Source organism: Plodia interpunctella, chromosome Z (genome assembly GCF_027563975.2).
Source record: "Plodia interpunctella isolate USDA-ARS_2022_Savannah chromosome Z, ilPloInte3.2, whole genome shotgun sequence".
Classification (NCBI taxonomy): Eukaryota; Metazoa; Arthropoda; class Insecta; order Lepidoptera; family Pyralidae; genus Plodia; species Plodia interpunctella.
The window spans coordinates 12,584,697-12,607,431 of NC_071324.2; the positions used below are offsets into that span (position 1 = coordinate 12,584,697).

The following is a 22,735-nucleotide window of genomic DNA, read 5'->3' on the forward strand; positions in this document are numbered from 1 at the left end:
ATTTGTCCGGCGATCTTCGAGCAATCGAAACGCAATTTTGTTAAAGAAATATCACGACTATATATTTTATTTGTTGGTTAGCCTTTTTAAAGTCATACACGTTGACTACTGTCACTGTGAATAAAAGCACGCGGAATGCGTTTTCAGCAGTAAAAGTAAATAAAGATAAGTATTTTGTGTATAAAATGAAAGACGTGGGTCGACGTCGCTTTGACGACCAGCATCCGGCACACACGTCACAATAGTCCGGCGCAATCCCAATCAATGAATTGGGTTTACGTCGGACTTTTTCGGAAAACATCGGGAAAATATAAGGCTTAATACCGTTCTCCGGTTTTCTCGCATACGCGTGTCCGGTATTCCGTACCGGAGTGAACTTCAGTGCGGCCCTATCACAACACCGGCCCAATGACGGGCCTCCGTGCAAGAACAGGGATGGATCCTGAGGTCTAATTATGAAGTGTTATTATCACGTGTGCTCCTTCCTCCCTTATAGTGGTATTCCTCATGGCTGACGGTCGAGGAACTGCCATTTGGGATGAAACACACGCAACGACTGTGTACTAAAGATTTGTTATGTTCAAGAAGCAAATTTACCGATTTTAAACCTCGCGCAAACGGAGTTGCTGTCGAAATATTAGTGAAATGTTTGTTCGATGCGTGTGTAACACCATTATTAATAAAAAATATATAATTAAATAAAGTTAAAATAGTTGACATTTACGAGACAAAATATACTTTAGCTTATTATCTACATTATAGTTGAATTGCGTCGCTATATGAGCACATTATGCACGCGAATTCGGAACACAGGGCACAAAAACCAATTCATCTCACAGGAGCTCTTTGAGGGCTCGAGGGGAGGGCTAAAAATATTCAAGGCAACTCAAAGTGTTCAATTTGTAACGCGGGCCAATTTTATTACAGGATTTTCAAATAAAAGAATAGTCTAGTTGATATTTTTCTTGTTTTTTGTTGAACTATTCGAAGGCTATTAATAGAAAGACATTACACTGTGATAATGTCAATGCTTTTAAAGTTATGACAAAAATAAAATCACACATTTTTGTGCTCGTCCATACGCTCCATACTAAATGACACGCACAAGGTGACGTCACGACGTTTGTTCGACAGCTACATTAAATATTGCGTTTACGGTGATGATATCAAAGTTGTTACAATATTTTAGTTTCTCAATGATGGCCGAGTTTGTATTTGTTATGTCACACTTTTTGAAAAATCAACTTTTCATTCGTTACATTGTTACAGTCAATGAATTATCTTCCAAATAGTTAAATCAGATACTATTCTCGAAAGTAACAAACAAAATATTTAACGAGCTTGTACGATGCCGATGTCCTATGACGTACATAATTTGCGGGGTCAAAATGCATTGCTGTAATAATTTGATCAGAACAAGAAAAATAATAATTAATAAAAGCAATGAATTAAAGTCACATTACAATTATCATTATCACCATCGATTATTTTAACAGTAATGCATAATGTACATAAGCATTACATTTTTGAAGTCAGTCACGCCATTTTGCAGATGGTGCAACACAATTCGAGGGCGCTTTTCCACCTTGCTCTGAAGCTGCATTCTATAGCGTGTTAAAGACCCTATTCGCACCGTTGGCTTCCACCGTGGTAGGAATTACGCAAAGCCTTTTCCTCGTCTACTTTTATAACCACAATCCATAATATGTATATATAATCCATAATATGTATGCTTAGCTTTATCTTTTAAGTTTAATTTGTAGAGTAAATTCATGTTCTTGCAAAAATATTTTGCTTTCTTTCTTACCATTGTTCAGCATCCTATTAATATTATAAATTTATTATAAATGTCAGCATCCTATTAATTTTGAAAAGTTTGTGAGGATGTGTGTATGTATGTTTGTTTGTTACTATTTCACGCAAAATCTACTGGACCTATTGTTATGAAATTTTGTGCACGGGTTGAATATAACCTGGAATAATACATTTTAGGGTACTTTTTATCCCAAAATTCCCATGGGAGCGAAGCCCCGGGGCGCAGCTAGTTATAATCTATATTCATTCTTAAATGTAAACTGTAAAACAAATACATTTGTTCGTCCTTTTTTCATGTCAAAACGGAGTGTTGGATTTAGCTGATTTTTGGCGTAGATTTAGTTGGAGAGCTGGAAAGTGACAGGCTACTTTTGACGCCGCCAACAGCTTGTCCTAATTCTCACTCTTCGCTAATCGTTAGCCAAATCCATTCATCCAGCCATCGACTTCAATAAAAAATACTTCTTTTCACAATGTATTAGCGACTCATTGAACATAGACAAACCTCTATCGCACAGGTTTGTCAATAAGTCTTTAGCGTCGGGTAACGTCAAAGCGAGCAAATGTCAATTAGTAGCGAATTTTAAGTTGAAAATCGATACAACAACGACGGGGTATACAAAATGTATCATCCCATAAAGTCGATGCGCGATCCGTTCGCTCAATTACTTATTCCGTATTCACATTCGTTTTGAGTACATAATGGTGCCATTTGGGAAACGTTCGACTTAAAACAGGTACAAAACGCTTTGATTTAACGCGCTCTAATGGAATTCGTCTCCGTTTTCAGATCAAAGTATTATAAAAATGAGCATTAAATATATAAATCAAGAGTAATATTATAAACGAGAAACTTTGTATGTGCCGATATTAATCTATTCCTCAATCCGATTCACATGAAATATTGTACACGGGTAGAATGTAATCTGTACTTTCTATATCGAATTTCCCACGGGGGCAAAGCCCCGGGGCGCCGCTAGTGTTATAATGAAGAGTGCAGTTATAAGTAACACTCTTTTGAGAGTTATTTCAGGCTTCCTCTTTACATTATATTTTATTTTTGCCAGAATACTTCACTAAATATGAATCCAAAGCCACGGAGTACGATTCATTGTTCCATAGAAAATCCTCGTACAATTTGCACTGATTGGTCTGCCAATTGAAACGGGTGGAATGGAATGAGAAATAAAAATATCCTCGAAGAAATGCCAATTGAAGCGTGCCGCAAACTATCCAATTATAAAACTTTCTTTTAGAAGTTAATCATTATTGATTTTAGTTAGTTATACTTATATATACTTTAATATTTAGAATTAATTTTAGTTTAATGTTTATTTGTTATTTTTGACCTGAATCCCACTCATGTGGGGTCGGCACAGTATGTGAACTCCTATTTAATTCCCTCCTTATTAATACATTATTTGATGAAATTAATTAATTTCTTCTTGGAGTTCCCTCTATTTCATGAACATATGCACCACACCCAGCCAGCTCGGAGGCTGAAACGGACAAGCCGAATACAGGCCGGTAGGCCGTACCTATGCGACGCTGCTTCCATCCATCAAATTCACGTTTGCTGGAATATACGTCCATCGTCTACATGCTTCACCTTGCCACCAAAACTACGTCGAGCTCGCGGTAAGCTCGCTTACATTTTGCAGTCAATGCGAGGTATCAGAAGACGTTCCGTAGCTGGCCTCCCAGCACAATTTCCCTCTATTTCTTATATTTTTCACTTCTATGCATTAATAAAACGATAATGTTAAGTCTGTCCACAGAAATATAATTATAATTAACATTTTTTTAGATTGTTTGTATGTCTGTACGTTTGTTCGCGTATCACGCAAAAACTATTGGATGTAATTTGATGCGTTTTCACAGTCGTATAGCGGATGGTCGAACTTAAAATCTGGTATAGTTAACATCGCGATACGTTGCTTAGAATCCGAAATATTGACGATAATAAGAGAGCTTGTTTCACCGGACGCACGAAGATCAAATTAAATGCGGGTGAAGCCGCGTGCCAAAGCTTAGTAATATGGGTTTTTTCCCGTCATTTCAGGTTCCCGCAAAAATAATAACGTTTCAAATAAATTTCTACCCCTACATCACTTCCCTAGAGATACAATTTTCAAAATCTAGATATTTTACTAACTATATCTACGTTTGCCAAATTACATCTTCATGGGTTCAGTAGTTTTCGAGATTTCGTGATACGTGAGTGAGTGTTTTTCGCTTTTATATTACTTACTGCTTTACTTACTGTAGTATAAAACTAAAAGAACATTATTCCATCCATTCTTTACCATGGAAAGTAAAGGTAGCAATCACGAGCAGGAGATTGCTTCCCCGCACCCCCTGGTGCCCCCCCCCCCCCCCGGCTCCCTGAGGAAGCGAGTTACTTTTCTGTTACGTTTGTAACATTTTCATATTCTCAATCACTTTTTTCTTCGCTTTATGTACCTAATTTTGTTGGGTTTGCCTTGATTTTCCTCGCTCGGTCAATTATTATTATTATACTCTGTATTATTAATGTTGCCATTGCCGAAAGCACAAAGGACAAACATACACACATTCACATTAATAATATTAAAAGCCTTTCTCATCGATTGCTGATAAAGTATTAGATATAATGTAACATATCATATACAGATAGCGTTAAAAAAATTATATAATTTTTTTTAACGCTATTTTTTTATATAAGGACAAATCACACAGATTGATCTAGCCCCAAAGTAAGTTCGAGACTTGTGTTATGGGATACTAACTCAACGACACTATATTTTATAACAAATACATACATAGATAAACATCCAAGACACGGGCCAATCAGAAAAAGATCATTTTCCATCATGACCCGGCCGGGAATCGAACCCGGGACCTCTCGCTTCAGTGGCAAGAACTTTACCACTGCGCCACCGTGTTCGTCAATACATCTGCCTCGTGCAACTGTCGTACTTTTAAGAAGGTAGGTATAAACAAGGACGTATAAAAAAACACGGACGGAGTACGACCTAAACAAACGATGAATCATAGTAATGGTTATGTATCTTCTTCTTCATCTTCTTCTTGACCTTATCCCACTCATGTGGGGTCGGCACAGTATGTAAGTTCCTTCCATTTTGTTCTGTCATTTGCCATATCCGTTGATACTCCTTTCCTGTTCATACTATCCTTGACACACTCCATCCATTTCTTCTTAGGTCTTCCTCTATTCCTGGAACCCTTTACTTCCATCTTTAATGCCCTTTGAGTGACGTGATTTTCATCTCTTCTTAAAATATGCCCGTACCAGCCTAACCTATAACTATGTAATTTCTCATTAACTGGTGCTACTTTCATATTTCCTCTTACACACTCATTCCTTATTTTATCTAATCTAGTTTCCCCGCACATCCATCTCAGCATTCGCATCTCTGTCGCATGAAGTTTCCTTTCGTCCGTCACTTTCGTCGCCCAACATTGAGATCCATACATTATGACAGGTCTGATAACTGCCTTATAATTTTTTCCCTTCAATTTAAGGGGAATATTAGGGTCACACGTTACACCCGTAATGGTTATGTATATGGTAATAATTTCAATGAATATGATGTTAATCATCGTAATATTTTAACAAATTATGGTGCACGTTACAATTCGTCCAACTGTCAATTTTACTAACACTACATCACCACAAGGAGGTAAAGTGTAAAACAAAATGCAACGAGATTACGATTGCTAACCCTGAATTCGACATATTTAAGTTTACACTGTTTGTTAAAATATTAAAAAGCATATTATATCACGCTCACGCGTCTGGCATGGATGCGAGTGCGATACTTAGTAAAAAGTAATATTGAAAACCCCAAATTTTTGTTAATAAATAAAAAATAAAATAAAAAAGTCGATTCTCGCTATCTGGGACGGATATATGTTTCGATATTGCTGGCGATTTCACACTGTCATCGAACAGTTTGTTATACATTGCTGGGTTTTCATTGCGGTATATAAAGCACTCGTACTAACTACGCAATGTTCGCCTATTCGTTTCAGCGTGTGTCCGCGAGTTCGGCGACATTGTGGCATTTAAACAACGCAACGGATTTATTTTCGGGTTTGGTCGTTATACCCGAGCGAAGCCGGAACAGGCCGCTAGTTAAGGATAAAATTAGGACAAAATTATAATAATGTTATTGTGTGTGCGCTTAATAACCTAAAGATTACCAAGGAAAAAATATTAGTTTGGATGATGTCACTTTTTAAATGTCACATGAAACTAACTTTAATTTTCAACATAACTGCGTTAAACTTAACCACAACTTCTCATTAACTTGAGCTAACACTTCACGATTCTGTCAGCAATTCACCCCAAACTTTTCTCAACACATCACAAGTACAGTAAACAGCACATCAATCTACCCAAGTTTGCATTGCAAACGCGCCGCTATCATGGCCATCGACCTTTGTTTGACATATACATAAATAGTATCGTTATAATTATAGTTTTATCAAAATTTATCTTGTTATTCGTACATATTTTGTCTCTGTCAATGGCAAATTTTGCAACTTACCAATCAAACCATTTAATTACACCTTTACAAAGAAATTTCCGCACGCCTGGTCGATGTCTCTGGGGACCCAAGGGCTGACGGCAAGACTATTTTGGCCAACGTTTGAGTTTGGCCATACAAAGATGAAATGTCCCCAGCCTTCTGGGAACTTCTGGGAACTATTTTAGTTTTAATTTTTAATTTTAACAAATAGCTTAAGTGTGTATATACATATATATAGTCATAAATTTATTGCTATAGATAAGATATATATTTTGATTAAAATTACACCATAACGGTCAGCTTTAATGTTAAATTTAACCTGCGCTGTTCAGACAAAATGGCTGTGAAGCCAACATCAAAATTGACTGATGCAACTGAACTTCAGTTCCCACTTGATCGTACAATGTAATTCACTTCTCAAATATTTATACCAACAATATTGCAGTTGTATTGCTTTCCACGAATGCTGCCATTTGAATCTCTGGGGGCAGTCTCTCCTGAAATGGACTAACTCTGGTTTGTTACCTACTGCATGTTACCCACACATCCTTAGGTCATTGCCTTTTCTAAACCCGATATAAACACTAATGCAGACCGAGCGCGTAAAGCTCGGAGGTGCAAGTATGGAATTTCGGCTGGTTGAGTTTTATTTGCGAAAGAATACCTCCTTTTCGCATAAATATTTATACCTAAATGCACTTTGGCATAACCATTTTAGCTTAACATTGTTATCCATAAACTTATTTTAGCATAGTGTTTTTTACATTATTTTGCGTATTATTAAAATTAATTAATAAATAATATTAAAACTCCATCGCCCACCGACACGCAAATGTAATTAGGTCTGCATCGGCCTTTATTCTCACTTTGCACTATCGGCATAAAGAGATTTATAAGAAATAAAATAGAATCTTTATTGCATACACACAACATTTTATTAACATAACCTTATACCAAATACACTGCATTCACTACAGCGTCAAGGGGACAAGAATTTTCCTTATACCAAATACACTGCATTCACTACAGCGTCAAGGGGACAAGAATTTTCCTTATACCAAATACACTGCATTCACTACAGCGTCAAGGGGACAAGAATTTTCCTTATACCAAATACACTGCATTCACTACAGCGTCAAGGGGACAAGAATTTTCCTTATACCAAATACACTGCATTCACTACAGCGTCAAGGGGACAAGAATTTTGTTATTTAAGTGTTGGGAACTCTCCATAGTAAAATAATTAATCTATTACCTTGAAAAATTAATTAAAATCTCTTTTGAGTACAAATGTAAGGATGTGTTTTTTGAAATTAATATATTGTTATTTCTTGTTGATATGATAATTCGTGCAAAATACTGCGAATGCACTCCCCAGGCCCCTTACACAAAATTATGTGATAATGACATGGCTTTTCACGAATTGGCCACACATTACCTTGTTTACAAAATAAACAGACTTATGTTTACGTTCACGAGTGGTGAACATATTAAACAACGTCTGTCTGACACTGTGGTCTCCAATTAACATGAGCGCTGTGTACAAAACAATGATAGTACAGAAGTATGTACTAATTAATTAATAAATTAATTAAACGCGCACGTACCTTTTATACTTCGAACGTTACGGGTCGCGTTTCAACGACTCGTGGTCGCCGAGCGACCGACAATTAATAATGAAACGCAAAAGTTTGTTAATTATTAATAAAATTTGTTAATGTCAAGTTCATGATTGCTTTGCATATTTACTCGTATATCTATCGAATTACCTAGTCAATGTTGTAAACTCAGACCAATAAAAAAAGATCAACGACGAAGATTGACGACCTCGGTGGCGCAGTGGTAAAGTTCTTGCCACTGGATCGAGAGGTCCCGGGTTCGATCCCCGGTCGGGTCATGATGGAAAATGATCTTTTTCTGAATGGCCCGGGTCTTGGATGTTTATCTATATATGTATTTGTTATAAAATATAGTATCGTTGAGTTAGTATCCCATAACACAAGTCTCGAACTTACTTTGGGGCTAGCTCAATCTGTGTGATTTGTCCTAATATATTTATTTATTATTTATTATTTATTTATTTTATTTATTTATCTTTTATATTGATCTGAGGTTGTAAATTAATAAGATTTCTTATAAAAACAGTTGTATACATATGAAATATCGCACATTCCACAGAGTTTTAATACTCTCTTATTAGACACTTATACGCAAATGCGAAATTAATAATTTGTTAGATCATTGAATAGAATATAATATATTTATTTATTGCATATAACCTTATAATCCAAATTAGATATTAAAGAAAATGTTGGTGTTAGATTGTAGAAAATAAAGTCATTTGGCAAGTGTGATCTTTTTCTAATTTTTATTTTGTGATATGCATTGTGAGACACACTTCACGTCAAATGCTTCTGAGTTTGGCTGACGGGGAACTTGTGTTGTGGGCACAAAATTGTTGTCTACATTTAAAATGTGAATGTCAAATCGTAGAAAATTAGGCCAACGAGAAAATATTTATTAAAATCTAAATAATCTGTTTCACATATTCCTGAGAAAATATCATGTTGTAATCAGACAGATAAATTAACGGCTAGATACTAGCCGTTAATAATGTTGAAACTTGTTTACAAGTAAGCCATATCCAATCCTTGTGAAACACAATTTTTATCGCTATCAATTTCATATATTACATATATGCTATCAGATATTTTATCAGCAAGTCTTGAAATAGGCGCTAACCTCTCATCTTCGCGTGCTTCAGAGCTGTGACGCCCCAAACCCCCGGAGTTCGTGTAAAAAATTACAATTAAATTTTAAAGGTTTGGCTACGATTTTACAACCCTCTGGGGAAACAGGCGCTAATATTTAATGATAACTACCCTTTCGGATGTTACCCTCCCTTGGTAATTAGGGGGCCTGGATAGCTATACCCTTTGTCGTTAATGTTGTTATCATACACAGAAAGAGTAATTTAAAACGGGTCCTTCCAGATCTTAGCGCGTAAACAAACTTTTACGTTATTACATTAATTCGCGGCCCGCCTCCGTGTCGCTTGGGTGAAACCGTAATAAAATATGTAGCCTATATTACCGTCCATCTCTGTGCCCAATTTCATCAAAATCAGCCCCGTAGTTTTTGAGTTTAAACGAAGAAACAAAAATAAAAATCTTTTCCTTTTATAATATCATAGTATAATGTGTGAGTTTGAGATGTTGTACACTCTATACTTTATAAGTGACACGATAAAGCGGTGGCGATCTAGTGGTTAAGATACCCTAGCCTATGATCGATAGGTCCCAGGTTCGTATCCCATTCATGCTGCATGAGTTTGTGTAATCTCAATCAGTAGTTTACAAATCTAAGCTATTTTCTTCCGGTTATGGAATAAAGGTGAGGAAACTTGCACACTACTTGTAATGTGTATGCTATTACCTGCCACTGAAGGGCGGAAGATAATACAAAGCGTAAATCATTGTAGAAATCATCATTGTATGACACCAGTGTCAGCAATAACACACTCGACAAGAAAAAAGTAACACTATATATAGAAAAACAATGGGCATTTGTCACAAGGTCGTGGATTCCCGAGTCCAAGCTTCCAGCAGGTAGGACATAAATATTTAAATGCCTCTCTGGTCCTAGCCAATTTTGTTGCGGAATAGTTGGGACGTTGGATTTATTTGGAATGTCGCATTTGATTGTCTAGAATACCGGCTCGCTGAAATGATGGAGAAAGAAAGAATAGATAGATTATTCAGTGATTAGGTGTAAATTATTGCCGGATAGATGTGCGAAGGCGGCCATGTTGTGGTTACCAGGGTTGGCGGCGGAGAGGCAGACCTATAATGAGGTGGAGCGACGACAACAAACGCTCCTTGGCAGAATGTCGGGAAACTGCATTGGAGCGAGAATTGTGGAAGAAATGAGAGGCTTTTGCCCAGCTGTGGGACCAAAATAGGTTTAAAAAAAGGTGATTTAAAGGGCGTTTCTGTCCATTATCCTGCTGTGTATGTTGTAGGATTAAGTGACACGGGGTGTACAGTTCACAAAATCACTCTTCATCGAAAGTATGTTTCGGCGAAAGTTTTTTTATATCTCAAGCTACTTAAACTTTATTATTATGTTCTTACCTAACTTAACATAGTTATGTCAAGCAGAATAGAATTAACCGATTGTTTTAATTCAAGCTTATCTAGATTTCGAGTAACCAAAAAATTTTTCAACGAAAATGCTTTCGATGAAAGGTGATTCTTGGAACTGTGGACGTACCCCAGGCGACACAGCCTTGGCAGCTAATAGGCATAAACAACAATCACACGTCAGACGGTCGATTGTAAAAATCGCAGTAGAAACTTTGAAACTGTGCTTTTGCGGCGTCACAGCCCCGATGAGTGAATGATGGGAGAAAAAGAGAGAGAAGAGAGAGACTTACGTGTAAATTGTCAAATCGGTGGGATGCGCATAGTGACCTAACTGGTGTAGGACATGTCTGGGTACAATTACGCCAGCAGGTGGCGTTTGTGTCTTCATCAGGATTATTGCCGGCAGCGGCTCCGCCCTCGCCGCCACCCTCTGTGAACAAGACAAAAAAAAGTTATATCATATGTGAAAAACGGAGCGTGGGACATCGACAATCAGATAATAAAGGAACTTTGAGGCAACCTTATTTTCAGTTCGCGAAATTAATGTAGGTTTGTTTATTTATTTACGAAGTCGTGGGTAGTCCCACATACAAGTGTGTGGGTAGTCCACATTATTGAGACAAAATGACGGGATGGGACGCGATACCTACGAAAATATAAAATTTATGGATGTAGACAGATAGATAAATTGATTTATATTTTTGCTACCATCACAGACATGTATGTTAATATAAAAAAATAGAAAAGTGCAACCACTTTTCTACTTTTTTTTTTCTATTTTGAATAAAAAAAACTTATCTATTTTTTTTAAATAAAAAAAATCACTTTTCTACTTTTTTTTCTATTTTGAATAAAAAAACTTATCTATTTTTTTTCACAGCAAAATTTAAAATTGAACAAAGTAATAGATGGTGTGGGCTGCAGCAATAGAAAGGCCACAGCTCGGTGGTGGTATTACAGTTCGGTGGACAACACTCAACGGCCCACACTAAGCGTTAAGCTCGATCGCGAGATCATACATATAGGTACGTAGACGTATAGGTATACGTCTTACACCTCACGATCGAGTCGATTCGCAGTGAAACGCAGCTAACCAATCAAAGTGCGCCATTGTGACGCAACGACAACCACGTCGCATTGTGATTGGTCCGCTTCGTCTCACTGCGAATCGACTCGATAGTCAGATGTAAGATGCAAACCCGTACTTCGCCCTCTGTGATAGTCGCATTAACAATATACCTCGTTATCATTGTCATATCGTGCCGCGATCTGTACACTTTCAGGGCGGGTAAAATTTAGATAGATATTTAGAATATAGATAGATAGATATGTCATCACGTCCAAAAGTTGTTGGGCACGTACAACTCATTAATCTACGCGGCGTGACCTCACGACCGGGTTCATGCTTAACTTTCGATACTACGAACTCTTGAACTATTTCTCGTCACAACCCTTTGGTTTATTCTAATGTCGAGAGTTTAACTGAACACAGGACTCATATCACCTGGTGATGGTAATCGAAGATGAAGTGTAATCGATTCACCTAAGTGCTATCACTTAGGATGAAACCAGAAATTAAAAATTCCACTTTGTTCACCCACGCATAAAGTAAAATAAATACAGTACTGAAACTCAAAGGTTTAATTGAATATTCTGAACTTATCATTAGATTTACTAACGTATATTATCGAAGGAAAATTGTATAACCGTAATGCTACAGACCGACGGATTGATCCTGTGAAGAACGGAACCCAAAATATGGGAATAAAGTTTCTATTTCAGATATGACATAAAATGCCAATATTTTTACGCACTATCTCATCCCAACGATAATAATATAAGGAGATAAGAGGCCCAATACATTACTCGGTCCCAACATAATACATAAATAGTTAGCGGAATCGTAGGCCGCTCGTAGCAAGCTTACTCAGGGGACTACATGTTATGCGCTACGCCGCGTCTGCTCCCATATTTGTAGCGGCTACGAACGACACTATAGCGATTAATGTCCCATAAGTCAGAGTTCGTTGTAGTGATAGTAGATCACTTAGATACTAAGGTGGTTCCACCCTAAAGTAGAGTAGAGATTCATATACTATATGAGATTGACTGCAGAAAGATAAGTCACAGTTGGTTGTGGTGATATAAATTAGTCTATTCTTACATATATTCTATTACATAGTTGCTAAGGTTTTAGTAAAACATGAACCAATCACTATTTGTAGATTTGTTAAAACTACACGTCGAATGGATTTTTATGTATGATCATATCGCGAACTTGAGCTATTGAATGATGAAGTGGTTAAAAAGTTAATTTGTGCAGTTTTTTTACGATAGCTTTTGAGATATAAGTAAATCTATGTTAATTACTGTTAAATTTTTTTAAAAATTGTATGTTAAGAGTTAAAGATTTTCAATTTATTGATCTCGAACAAATTCTATTAGTTATGTTCCTAATATTTCTACTAATTATGTTTCTATTAGGCTAATATTTGATGTATATAAATACACAATATATTATGATAATGTGAAGATTGTAATGTTGATCTCATTTTTTTATTGAATGTTCTTTGGTCTAATTTATGAATAGTGGTAAAAATATATTTTTTGTTGATTTTCAGTTTGATAATATATTAAATTATTACTTAATAATGGATATATCTTTGTTTTGTTTTTCTTAATTTGAAATTAAAATTGTTATAGAATATTTCCATTATATGTCCTATACAAAGCTCGTTATGATAATTATCTGATGTCCTTTATATAGAACATAGTGAAAATCCGTTTCCACCAAAAAATGATTTTTTTCTATAATTTTCTGATATATAATATCACCCAATGATCATACTTTAAAAGTATCAAACAAGAATTTTAAAAAATATATGCTTGGCACTCAGGAGGTTAAAAGGCCTTGTATTTTTCTATCACTCGTGTCTTATTTCAATATACTATGTAACTATAGGTTATAAATCTTAATTGTTAATTTTTCTAACTTAAAAAAAAATAATAATTAAAAACTGTTATCTGTTCATTTCAAATCCTCTTTTCTGTTCATAATTACATAGAGATTCCATCTCCATTTAAACATGAGATGGAATCTCTATGTGAGACACTTATTGTTTCAAACATCCGATTTGAAACAATAAGTGTCCATTAAGTAAAGTCGTTCAATAAAATACTCGCTGTCAATAAAATTACTATAAAAATGGCACTCATTTCCACTTTCATCAGATTTCGACTGCGCATTTATATTGTAAAGAGAAATCGATGGTGCCTAAGGCGGTGGTTTGCTTAACATTTCATCCCTCAGAAATATTTAACATCTTTAACCAATCTTTTTGGTTCAACCATACCCCAAATTATAAACGAGTTAACAACATTTTGTTGAGTTAGTTCCATTAAAAAAAATAAAGCATTTTTAAAATATTATACAAACTTATATTCTTTTCTTTTTTTTTCCATAATGGGATATTGTTTTTTTTTTGTGTAATAAATTATTACCTATTCATATTTTTATGGATTCTTGTTAGTCAATTTTGAAGCGGATATCTTCAAACGATTGAGTTGAAATTTTGTACAGGCGTTTAGTTTGCATGACGATGCATTACTATCATAAGCATCACCTTAGAGTGCACCCAAGAAGTCCCTACGAGGCGTCTCTCCAACGGTTACGGATAGGTCGGACAACAATAAAAGCTTGTGTCAAATATTAATTTTTTTACTAGATATTATAACAAATTATTTTACATAAAAGAAATGATATAAGCTGTTATCTATATATCTAAATGATAAGTGCTTAAACTTTTTATTTTAATATTTGTTGTGGATATCGAGCTATATTAAGTAGGTTAGAATTTACTAGCCGATGCCCGCGGCTCCAATCATGGCAGATTTTTTTTTAATACAAATTTTCAGCGGTTTAGTCATGAGAGTGTGACAGATGGATGCTGCCGTGGACTTGAGAGATATCAGCACTCGTTCTAATGTGCACACACCCTTACCCACATACGTAAGAGGCGGATTATCATAAGGTGTACGATTCGCAGCGTGTCTCTCGTAAAATGCCAGTCGTTAGTGACAGATTTCGAATACGAGGTGGCTAAATCTACGTACAGTCACGGACATAATATCTGTCGACTCAGTGACATTAAATTCGTTGATGGGTCAGGTTTTTTCGCCCACATCTGTACACTGTACTTATGAAAGTTTATAAATCAATATATATTAATTCAAAATTAAATTGACCGGACATTTCGAATTATATATATATATATATATATATATATATATATATATATATATATATATATATATATATATATATATATATATATATATATTGTTTTAAGAAAAGTGTCTGTCAGATTGAGAAATCCCAGAAAAGGTATTTTATTCCGTATTATTGTTTCGATGTGTCCACAGGAGGGAAGCCGACGGACGCAACTATTTACGAGTATAATGTATATCAAAGAGTTTGACGTACATTTTTGCTAGGGTTTAAAAAAATGTGAACACGCCGCCACCCAGTTATTATCACCGTGTCTCTCGTTTCGAATAATCACCGCACACAGGCAGGCGAATGCGCCCGGGCGCAGTCAGGGCGTAAACGCTTTTTCCCGGGAAGAACCCACCTCTGACCTGGGTCTTGTTGTACCCACGTCAATGTCGGGTCAAAGAAAATAGCCAAATCGAAGTTGCGTCATGGAAAGGGCAAACAACAAACGGATAGTGTGGGTTAAAGTGAGAAAAATAAATTGGTTATAAGTATGTTTGTTCTGTCCTATGGTTGTTCTAAAACTGATTGTTGATCACTCTAATTGAAAATTTGCCTCTGTTTCAGTCAGTTTTGTCCAAAAAAAAAATAGTTTTGGCAGCATATCATGGTCCTTAGTTTTAGGACGAGCTTGTCTTTCTTAATTATGTATTCACATTTATATATATTTAGTCACGATACGGCCAGTGGTAACATTCAACAGAATCTCCACAATTCTAAGGTTATATATTTTTGGACGCTGAAACCAAGCTTAGCGGCGTCACAGCCCCGAAAGCAACCAGGAACATGCGGAGATGATAGTGAGATAAGTAAGCAATTGGCAGGGTGCGATTTTACAAGCTTAACTTGCAAAGTAGGTTCTCATACGGTTTTGCATGCTCCATGAGGGTATTTCCGATTACTTCCTCAGCCGTTAAGCCGGAGCCCAGGATCCACTTACATTTTCTCTTACGCCTACTCCTTCATATTGCAAAATCAAAATCAAAATCAAATCATTTATTCAGAAATTAGGCCTTCACAGGCACTTTTTCACGTCATAATCTAAATTAAATGATGTTTACCAAAGCTACAAACTACTAGCATTTCGGAACGACCACTGCTGAGAAGAAATGCCGAAAGAAACTCATTCAAACAGTGTTAATCCCTATTATGTCAGAAGGGCTTACCATTTTTTAAATATAAATATAATGCGTTCAAGTAAATCCTTAAAGAAAATGAACTTAAATGCCAATTAGTGTACGCACGTATGACAAACTGACACCTGATGTTAGCTAGCAAGTGTGCAAGCCGCCGGAATGATTATTTGCGCCATTTCACATCACCTCTACGCCATAATGAATGTCGGCCATTATTATTCGAATTTCTATGGTGTAAAAATGTACCTTCCATATTCTCATTATTTTCGTTGCGAGAAAAAGTAACAAAAGGCTTCCGTTATAATAGAGGGTTGTTTACGGCAATTATTTCCACCGGCGCGAGTGTAGGTACAACTTTTACGAACGACGGGCTCCGGTTGCAAGGAGGCTGAGCGGATTTATTGTTATACCAGCTTTTGTCTGCGGCTTTGCACGCGTGAACTTACCAGGGGAAAATTTATTTTCCGAACTTGCTATTTAACTCACATAGAGGTGATTTTTTGAGATAAAGACTATCTAAAATTGTGTTACGTAATTTTTTTAACCTCACCTCGACCATTAGTTATCGCTGTGGCAGAAATCTTAAGTATTATGTAATCAGGATTTTTTAAATTCCTTTTGTTCTTGTTTTTCCTTTCATTTTTGTGTAATGTAATTAAATGTGTGTATGTTTTCGATAGCAATAAACAAATTATCTATCTATTTGGCATTCAATTTAATATCATTCTCAATTATCAAAGCTATGATTAAGGGTATCAACCCGTATAAGATGAGAATCAAAATACAAAATAATCTTGAACGTCCGATTTATTCAAAACGGCTAAAAAAAAACGGTAATTTTCAGTTTTATCTGTTGAATATTTATTCAAAACGGCTAAAAAAAAACGGTAATTTTCAGTTTTATCTGTTGAATATGATTTAATAAAACAAAGGTTTCTATGAAGGCATTCGTACGAGGATAAAGTTGATTGGTCAGTCGGATAATTTGGGTCAGTAGGCACTGGCGCGCACGGCTGAATAACGCGGAGCCAAGCCGTTCAATGTCTATAAAGCTACCAAACGGAAAGTTTTAAAAGCTTCCATTTAACATTGTATTTATTGATTGAGACATAAAGAAAAGACAAAATCGCAAAAAAAATATATTGAAAATTTACAGAGCAACTCATCGCCGCGTTGCGTCAACGCCATATATTGCCAATGTATTAAAAGTCACCCTGTATAAAGGTTTTGTTACAAATAAAAAAAAAAAAAAACTGATCATACGTCAGTAATTTTAAACCGAGCATCTTGTTTGAATACGTATCGGAATAATGTACAGTCAAAGCGTAAAATAATTGTTCGATCGGTGTGATTTGGACAATATCCAAATTTCGAAAACCAAACCTCCAAGAGGCTCCGGGGAGGGGGGAGTAATCAACACAAGAATAATTCAGAAGTTTGGCGACTCGACACGTCATAAGCACAAGTTAATCGATCACTAACTTGTGCTAATGAACGCCCGACCTACGTCGAGTCAAACAACCTTTGGGTCCCGTGTACTTTGTTAATTATTTACGGCGCCCCCGACGTGCATACTAATCGTTGCCGAGAATATTCTCATATTCTCATGTTTTCCAGCTCCCCATTTGTCGATATGTACATCGCATGTGTGTATATATATATATATATATATAAATAAATTTGACTGACGACCTCGGTGGCGCAGTGGTAAAATGCTTACCTCTGAACCGAGAGGCCCCGTTTCTTCTTTCTTTCACCATTAGAAAGGTACATTATACAAGATTACTATGGCCTATATTTTATCTCAAAATTCCCACCGGAGCGACGCCCCGGGCAACATCTAATATTTTAATATTTATGTAAGTATATATTTTGCATTGACATAGCATTCTCTGTTCGATTCAAAGGTTGACTGTCAGATAATGCTTTAAGCAATAAGTACCCCTCGCACTTTTACAAATTGTATTGTATTGCAATAAAGTTTTAATAAATACGCATTATTACTTGTACAATATTCCCAGTAACACTCTGGCTTGCATAACATCTGCGAGTGAGTTAATATATACCACAAAATGTAATTTCTGAAACTAATTCAATTTTGCACTGGTTTCTGCTCCGTTCCAAATTGTATATTTAGAGCCACCGGTGCATTCACGGTAATGCATGCGACGTGGGTGAGGTACCGCACTCAATCTAAACTAATTACGACTGTGTCTAGACTGTTGAGCAAATTTCGATTACAACCCTGGCCGCGGTATTTGCAATGTCAAGTTTTTATTAGTTTCACAAAGATTTCCGTTTTCACATAATTACTTCCTAGGAATATTATAAAATTAAAAGCGATACTTTCTTGTATGAGTGCGTGGAACGGATGTGCTATAATCATTTGAAGTTTACTTGATTTTTATTTTGATTTACTCCTAGTGGAGTTTCTAATCAGATTTCATGAAACAAAACATAAATAGCATTTTTTTTTAATTTGGTTGGTTTTGATGTATGGAATAAATTCCGCGACATGACTGTATATACAAGCGCATGTACACCAAATGAGAGAATGCTCATTCTATGGAAATTTCTGGACAACTAAAGAGGGTCTCTGATTGTCCAGTAATGTCAAACGAGCAAAGAATAAGCCATGGCTCGCTTGGTGTAAATCAACCTGAAAAATATTCTCTCATTAGACGGCGAAGTACGGGTTTATATCCCACTTCTAACTATCGAGTCGATTCGAATTGAGACGCAGCGAACCAATCACATTGCGGTGAGGTTGTCGTTACGTCATAATGGCGCTGTGAACGCAGCTAGCGTTTCACTGCGAATCGACTCGATAGTGAGATGTGAATAGCAAAGTCGCAATACGCGCACAGATCTACATATAACATTACAAAAATAGAATGTGAAGTAAACGCACAGCTTATTATATTACGAACAGAACGGTCTAAAGCTTATTTAGAATTTACAGGCTCAATTGTTCAGGGTAGTATTGTGCGCGAGCCATTGTCCAAACAGAGGCGTCATTGTGTAATAAAGTACGGCTCCTTGCTAAATGTCCGTTCCGCAACAAATAAATAGGTTTAAGCGTAAAATGTCCGGTACCACGCACGTAATACAAGTACAATGAAGCAATTGTTTCGGTGGAAACTGCCTGTGACATACGGACGAATGGACACGAATTTGGACATTTGTGCCAATGGTCAACGGAACAAAAAATCGAATGGAGACTCCATGGAAATTTTGATGTAGGGACGTTTATTTTTATAACAATACAACGTTAAATTTAATCGAAAACGATTACGATTTTCTTTTTACAAAATTAACATCGAAAACGTAAGAATTGGACCCCAGTCAATCTGTATGTGAAAAAAAAAACACATTGTTCATGATCATCTTGGGTAGATTTGGATAATCAACTAAGTTTTGTTTTAATTAGAAAAATCGACCATAAAAACTCTTTGCCTGTGGAACGTCACAATTGTAAATTAAGTACCCATGTAAGGAAACTATTATAGGTACTTAATGCATTTGAAAACTTTACAACAGAATTTTTCTTACGATTTTCAAATTTCACATCTGGTAACCCTAAGTAGGGTTGTCGTTCGAACTATATATAGCCATGTTGAAATACATATATGAACGCCCCGTAACAAAACGAGACTAGAAGAGAAAAGTAGGTGGATTTATGAATGGTTTTGACTCTGGCGACCTCTGATGTCGACCTATATTCGTGAGTTGCGGAAACACGAGGCTTTGAAGTGTGTCATTACTATCTGCAGCGGTGGTGGTGTAATGGTTAAGACGCCCGCCTGTAGATCGAAAGGTCCCAGGTTCGAATTCTACTCGTGCCACATGAGTTTGTATACCAATCTGACTCATGTAGGTACAGTAGTTTTCATTGTCCACCACTTGCTTCCGATGAAGGAAAACATCGTGAGGAAACCTGCACACTGGTTGATTCTTATTAACTTGTGTGTGAAATTTAGAAGGCAATGGCAAACCACTCCATTTATAATGCCAAGAAAGTTGTTGTGTATGTTTCATTCCACGTAATGACCACGACCCTCAGCCATGAGGAATACGACTGTGAAGAGCAATTACTAGCTGCTGATAGGGAATTATCTCCCGTGGGAATTAATTTATCTATCTTTTCGAGTGTGTTATCGCTGTCTCTGATGGCTGATTTTTCTCAAATCACCTAAAGGCATCTGACATGACTTACGACTACCTACTAATCTAGTGTCAGTATTAATCTAGTGTAATTGCATACACATTAATGAACTTGACTGTCAACCGCAGGGAGTGGTTTTCCTCACGATGTTTTCCTTCACCGGAAGCAAGTGGCGGTCTATGACAATTACTATCAGTGAGTCAGATTGGTATATCAATAAAACTCATGTGGCCCGAGTAGGGTCTTAATCTCTCCCTCTCATCTCTGTTTATGGGTTGTGAGGCCACGAAACCGAGTCAGCTTAAAATAGCTTAAAATTTAGAAGATTCGGCTGCGACTATACAACCAGACCGGCCTGCCTTACGTCAACCCTCATCGAGAATGCTATCGATGGTCTTAACCACTAACCGTTCTTTATGATATGTAACACGTTGACTACTATCGCCCTTCGTTCACCTTCCATTAACATCAAGCAGTCGCTAGCACCGTGCGAATATTTTGGAAAATTCAAATATAACATTGATGGATTGGTCCGCCATTTGCACAATGTATCATCTAATTCATTACGCTATGCATTGTGTGATACTTTTTGTACTTATTTAGTATGTATAGCCAATTTGTGCATTAAAGTATTGTATTGTTTTCCTGCTCAAATGTATACAAAAGCAGCTCAGCGCGCATCTGTAAATGACATGAACAGTATGACGCTTTATATTGTGAGTACAAAAGTACATAAGTATTTAGTAGGTACAAATCTGTCTGGACCTCTGTCTGTTTGTGGCTTGTGATTGTCGGCTGCACTATCAAAGAGATCGTCTTTTGCGGTTTCACTGTATATTAGAGGTACGTTAATAAGACAAGTTTTTTATTTATTTCATACTAATATTATAAATGCGAAAGTTTGTGAGGATGTATGTTTGCATGTATGTTTGTTACTCATTCACGCGAAATCTACCGGACGGTTTGTTATGAATTCTGGTACACGGGTAGAATATAAACTGGAATAACACATAGGGTATTTTTTATTACGAAATTCCCACGATTCACACCAAATTGACGCATGATGACGTATTAAAAACAATTGAAATCGATATTTTAACATTAATATTAACAAGATTATATGCGAGTCAACGCTCTGATATAATGACCACCGTGGAAGTGGATGAGGAAGAAGACCTTATGAAGTGGGGTAGTAAAAAGGGTTGCATAATCGGCCTTGAGCTCCACGTTCTATGGCGGCGGACGGGACGGAACGGGGGAATCTGCCAGAGCACTGGTCAGCTCGTTTCTATCGTGATATATCAGAACTCGGATCACAATCATAACCTGTTTTGGTATACTCTTTGACGATCTCGGTGGCGCAGTGGTAAGGTTCTAGCCACTGAACCGAGAGGTCCCGGGTTCGATCCCCGGTCGGGTCACGATGGAAAATGATCTTTTTCTGATTGGCCCGGGTCTTGGATGTTTATCTATATATGTATTTGTTATAAAATATAGTATCGTTGAGTTAGTATCCCATAACACAAGTCTCAAACTTTCTTTGGGGCTAGCTCAATCTGTGTGATTTGTCCTAATATATTTATATTTATTTATTTATTTATGTACATTATATACTATGATTATATTATTAGAAAAAAAATGTAAGAAACAATAATGGTAAGTCCTTCGGGCATGATAGGGACCAACATTATTGGTCGTTCCGAAATGCCAGTAGTTACATGTGAGAATTACTATTTAATATAAAAATTGACGGTGCCTGTGAAGATCTCGTTACTGAATAAATGATTTGAATTTGATTTCGGATTCAACTGGCAATGTGCTCAGACGCAAGAGAGAAGTCATTCCTATTGTTACCTTCAGCCCTCCGTGCGTCTACGCCAGCCTTCTCCGTCACGAACCATCCTTATCTACTTAGTTGCCAGTAATTTCCTTTACATCCCATTTAGCTAGATGGGATTATTAATAGACACATGTTCATATTTCCCTGATCCAAAATAGGTGAAACAAAGATCGCATGCTTCCAGGCGGGGGCTACATGAGGGGGCGGGGAGGGGAGAGGCTACTAGCTTGGTAGCCCCGGGGCCTACACTGGCCCTTTACAACAGCAAAACGTCCGAAGCGCAAAATGATGTAGTTGCAAATTGTCGACACATCAGAATGTCCAGTGCGCATAATGACGAGAGCACGCGTTGTCATGTCAGCTTGAAATGTCAACATGTTAATATTTTTATACAATATTAAAAAATGTTTTGTTATGAATGATTCTAAATTTGAAATTGCAAACACTAGAGATGCTAGGCTAAGAATAGCTTGTGATAATCTAGATCTAGTAAGAATACGTTTATACTCGTATCTCGAGTAGTATCTGAAAGATATTGATCGGCCGGTGCTCCAAACGCAAGTTTTAGTTTCAATTTGAATATTTTGTCCCCTTACGTAGCTTTCTAACTGATAGTTGCCTCTTACAATATTCTCTTCATAGTCGTATTCCTCATGGCTGAGGGTCGTGGTAATGACCGTGGTAATGTTTCATCCCACGTAATGACGTGGGATGAAACACACACAACAACTTTCTTGGCAATGGAGTGGTTTGCCATTGCCTTCTCTATTTCACACACATATTAATAATCATCCAGTGTGCAGGTTTCCTCACGATGTTTCCCTTC

The 22,735-nt window shown here is 36.6% G+C and overlaps 2 protein-coding genes across 4 annotated transcripts in view; one reads left to right on the plus strand and one right to left on the minus strand.

The window, feature by feature from the left end:
- LOC128683319 (uncharacterized protein) overlaps positions 1-22,735 on the plus strand; it is a 155,517-nt gene that overhangs the window by 109,716 nt on the left and 23,066 nt on the right. The gene's annotated exons all lie outside the window — the stretch shown is intronic.
- Positions 1-22,735, minus strand: part of LOC128683313 (uncharacterized protein) — a 167,784-nt gene that overhangs the window by 44,494 nt on the left and 100,555 nt on the right. For all 3 annotated transcript variants that reach the window (XM_053768802.2, XM_053768801.2, XM_053768803.2), the window contains one exon: positions 10,786-10,925. In XM_053768802.2, the coding sequence (XP_053624777.1) occupies positions 10,786-10,925 (140 nt within the window). The remainder of the gene's footprint in view (positions 1-10,785; positions 10,926-22,735) is intronic.